The following is a 4,231-nucleotide window of genomic DNA, read 5'->3' on the forward strand; positions in this document are numbered from 1 at the left end:
CGTGTCACGGTGGGGACCTAAATTGTGGTCCCCACGGGTACAAAAGCTTATAAATCATATAGAATGAAGTTTTTTGAAAATCTAAAAATGCAGAAAGTTTTGTGTGAGAGGTAATGTTAGGGTAATGGGCGATAGAACGGTTTGTACAGTATAAAAACCATTACGCCTATGGAGAGCCCCAACAAGGATAACTGACCAGACAATGTGTGTGTGTGTGTGTCTGTGTCTGTGTGTGCGTGTCTGTATCTGTGTCTGTCTGTGTGTGTGTGTGCCTCTGTGTGTGCTGATGTAGGCGACATCTGCCAGCAGTTCACCAGAGAGATGTTTGACATGTACCAGGGCTTCATCTCCTATAAACACTGGGACTTTGAGCTCTTCAATTACACTCCGGCAGATTACGGTACGCTGCGTTACCCATCATCCTCTCTGAGTGTGTGTGTTGAGTGTGGCTGATGGTTTGCTGTGATGTCAGGTGGTCTCCATCATGCTGCCGTGAGGATCTCCGGGGGGTCTGTGTACCGCTGGCTGAGGTTCGAGGGCGGGACACACCGAGTGCAGAGGATTCCTGAAGTGGGTCTGTCGTCACGCATGCAGCGCATTCACACGGGAACCATGACGGTCATAGTGCTGCCGCAGCCTCGTGATGTCAGGCCACGCTCCAGCGATTTAATAGCATTGTGTGTGTGTTTAGTTCTGTTGAGTCTTATGATGTTTAACATCTCTACAGGTGGACATTCACATCGCATCTAAAGACCTGCGCATCGACACGTTCAGATCGCGCGGCGCAGGAGGTCAGAGCGTCAACACCACCGACAGCGCCGTACGCGCAGTTCACCTGCCCACAGGTGCGTCTGAGCGAGTGTACTACTACAGGTGCGTCTGAGCTAGTGTACTACTACAGGTGCGTCTGAGCGAGTGCGCTGCTACAGGTGTGACGCTGTAGCTCTGAGGCTGGAGCACCACACCGAATCGTCCCTGCAGCTCGGGCAGAGAAGCCCCCGGCGGGACGCTGAAGTGGAAGCGCTGCAGGAGGCGGCTGGCGAACAGAAAGAGCTCGATTCTGGCCAGAGATTCTCCCACACAGACCCGCGGACCGGCTCCGAACGGCAGGAAGCTGCTCGGAGTCACTCTCCTCCCCGACGAGTCCAGGAACCGCTCTGCGGAGTTCACAGATCAAACTACAGCTGTGTGTGTTTCACAAACATCTGCAGCTCAAATAATCCAGAACACAGCTATACAGAAACATGAAACATTTAGGCTGATGATACACGGGGCAACTTTTTGAACAATGTTGGCATCAACGAGCAACCAAGTGAGACACAGGGCCCACGACCGATCTAAAATATCCAGATAGCAATTTGTTACCCATTCTCAATGGGAAGGTGCCCAAGCAACATTGTTCAAAAAAAATGTTGTCCGGCAAAATTGCTCAAAAAGTTGCCCCGTGTTTCATCAGTCTTACAGTCTGACTGATGCACAATAAGACTGATCATCCTTTACTTTATCTGGGTTCTATGAGACCCATTTAAATTTTTTCCCCAAATTAACTTTTATTTTTTCCACTTTAATTTTTCTGGATTTTTTTTTCTTTTTTTCTGGATAATGTTTTAGTTAAATTCAATTTTAGCACAATTAATTGAAAGCATGCAACTTATGACATTTAACAATTTTATTTAAAGTTATACAAAAGTTTTATTTTATCCCAAATTCTATTTAAATTTTTCTCTATACTGTTTATTTATTTATTTACTTACATACTTATTTATTTTGAATTCAGTTTTTCCACATTTACTTTTTTTTCTGGATTCAGTTTTAGTAATCAGTTTCCAATTTATGATGTTTAATACAATGAAATCATGACATTTTCATGAAACAATTTAACAACTGTTTATCAAGTCAAATAAAAATTAAATTTGTAGGGCTCTATGAAATCTGATTTATTTTTTCCCAACTATATTTAAATTTTTCCATTTAAAGTTTTACTGGATTCCATTTTTTCTGATTTTAGATCTCTCAGGTTTGTGTTTTAAATGGCTAAAATAAAAGTTAGTAATCAAAAAGCATGTCTAATTAGAAGTCATGAAACGTATTTTGTAAACGAAATTTAACATCAACATATTAAATTTTTAGGGCCCTATGAAATCTGTTGTATTTTCCCAAAAATATACTTTTATATGTTCCCCTAATTCTGTGTTTCCCCTTTTAAGTGTTCTGGGTCCCATTTTAATGGTTCAAATAAAATTGTTGTTTTTGGTTCAAATCAATTTTAATAATTAAAAAGTATGTCTAATTTATTCTTTTTTTTACACAATAAAATAGGGTCCTATTAAATGTTTTATTTTATTTTTTATTCTATTCAGAAGTTCCTTGTTGTCTGTTTTAAAATGTATGGATTTAATGCAAATTTATTATTAGGTGGTAATCAAATGAAGGCAAAAAATATTAAATTAATCCAATTTACTCAAATAAAAATGTAACATTTACTTTTATTTTTAGGAATACATTTCCTTCACAACTGAACCTTTATTTTGGCAGTTTGTCATGAAGACTTTGAGTTTCTGTGTGCATATGATATGATTTTAGACCTTTTATAGTGCTAAAATATGGTTTCTGAGCAGAATGAATGAGTTTCTTACCGGGGCTGAATTGCTCAGGCTCGTCCCAGTGTTTGGGGTCGTGGTGAATCGCCCACATGTTCACCAGCACACGGGTTCCTTTAGGAACAGAGTGACCCCCCAAACTGCAGCACAGAGGCATTATGGGTAATCAGACATCTCACTGCAAACCCAGCATCACTATGTACAGCAGATACTGACAGAAAATATGACTGAGATGAAGAAATAAAGGCTCCTCAGAAGATGTGAGATGTTCTGGAGGCTTGTGAAGATCATTCCTCCGCTGAGGAACAGTGAAAGTAAAGCTTCTGGAAACAAACGCTCCTCAAAACATCCTGATGATCAGATTTGAGACGCACCGATTTTGTCTAAAAAACGATTGTCTGTGTGTGTGTGTGTGTGTGTGTGTCTGTGTGTGCGTGTCTGTCTGTGTGTGTTTGTGTCTGTATCTGTGTGTGTCTGTGTGTGTGTGTGTGTGTGTGTCTGTCTGTCTGCGTGTCTGTCTGTGTGTGTTTGTGTCTGTATCTGTGTGTGTCTGTGTGTGTGTGTGTGTGTGTGTGTCTGTGTGTGCGTGTCTGTCTGTGTGTGTTTGTGTCTGTATCTGTGTGTGTCTGTGTGTGTGTGTGTGTGTGTGTTACAACGAGAAGGTGATTTATGAGGACATTTTGAGTGTCCCCGTATTTCAAAAGGCTTCTAAATCATTCAGAATGAGATTTTTTTTGAAAATCTAAAAATGCAGAAAGTTTCCTGTAAGGCGTAGGTTTAGGTGTAGGGGTGAAATGTTTCCTTGTGCTAGAATCTGATATTCTAATTACGGTTTCTCCTCGTCGCCATGGTAACCTGCCGGTTTCACTCCAGTATTGCCATGGTTACCTGGTGTCCTGCATAGCAACGTGTGGGATGAGGACGGGGCTGACGGGACGGATCCGCATCACCTCACAGAGAACAGCGTCCAGGAGCGGCAGATGAGAGCGATCGCTCAGAGACGGAGCACGAGCCTGACCCACACACTCATCCAGCTCCGAGTGAACACACTCCTGCACCTGCACACACACACACACACACACACACACACACACAGACACAGACACAGACACACACACACACACACAATACAGAAGCAGTGTCAATCCTTCAGTGTGTCTGTGTGTGTGTGTCTGTCAGGTGTCCCTACACTTAAATATTATTATATGAAAATGCTAAATAATGTTTTAATTTATATATACATATAATATACATATACATACGTATACATATATACATATATATATATATATATATACCACATATACGTATATATAAAATCAGTGTTACTCGCTTCACCTGTCAGTGGTCATAATGTTATGCCTAATTGGTGTGTGTGTGTGTGTGTATACAGTATATATATATATATTGTATGTCTAAGATCAATTCTCATGATCCTAAATAGAAATCTGATAGTAAGAGTATGTAAGCGTGTGTGTACCTGTGGGTGGTGCAGGAGGAAGGCTATGGTCCACAGCAGTGTGGTGGAGGTCGTCTCCACACCGGCTCCGAACGCCTCCGCCGCCGTCATCAGCACATGATCCTCCGTAATGTCATCCTCCCCACCTCCCCCCTTCATCCGACCCATCAGA

At 41.7% G+C, this 4,231-nt stretch overlaps 2 protein-coding genes across 2 annotated transcripts in view; one reads left to right on the top strand and one right to left on the bottom strand.

Moving 5' to 3' along the window:
• The first annotated feature begins 246 nt into the window (after window positions 1-246).
• LOC107750197 (peptide chain release factor 1, mitochondrial-like) lies at window positions 247-883 on the top strand. The gene is made up of 3 exons (XM_016565478.1): window positions 247-400; window positions 473-645; window positions 728-883. The coding sequence occupies exons 1-3, from the start codon at window positions 322-324 to the stop codon at window positions 881-883; spliced, it is 408 nt and encodes a 135-aa protein (XP_016420964.1). The 5' UTR covers window positions 247-321.
• A 17-nt stretch (window positions 884-900) lies between these two features.
• The window catches only part of cyp17a2 (cytochrome P450, family 17, subfamily A, polypeptide 2), a gene marked incomplete at its 3' end in the record, with an annotated part of 9,461 nt that continues 6,130 nt past the window's right edge, over window positions 901-4,231 (bottom strand). The window contains exons 6-9 of the mRNA XM_016565479.1: window positions 4,081-4,231; window positions 3,489-3,658; window positions 2,637-2,740; window positions 901-1,157 (exon numbers count right to left, since the gene is read on the bottom strand). The exon at window positions 4,081-4,231 is cut by the window's right edge and continues 30 nt beyond it. Of these exons, the coding sequence (XP_016420965.1) occupies window positions 901-1,157; window positions 2,637-2,740; window positions 3,489-3,658; window positions 4,081-4,231 (682 nt within the window). The remainder of the gene's footprint in view (window positions 1,158-2,636; window positions 2,741-3,488; window positions 3,659-4,080) is intronic.

This window comes from Sinocyclocheilus rhinocerous, unplaced genomic scaffold (genome assembly GCF_001515625.1).
Source record: "Sinocyclocheilus rhinocerous isolate Xijiao unplaced genomic scaffold, SAMN03320098_v1.1 scaffold151, whole genome shotgun sequence".
Classification (NCBI taxonomy): domain Eukaryota; kingdom Metazoa; phylum Chordata; class Actinopteri; order Cypriniformes; family Cyprinidae; genus Sinocyclocheilus; species Sinocyclocheilus rhinocerous.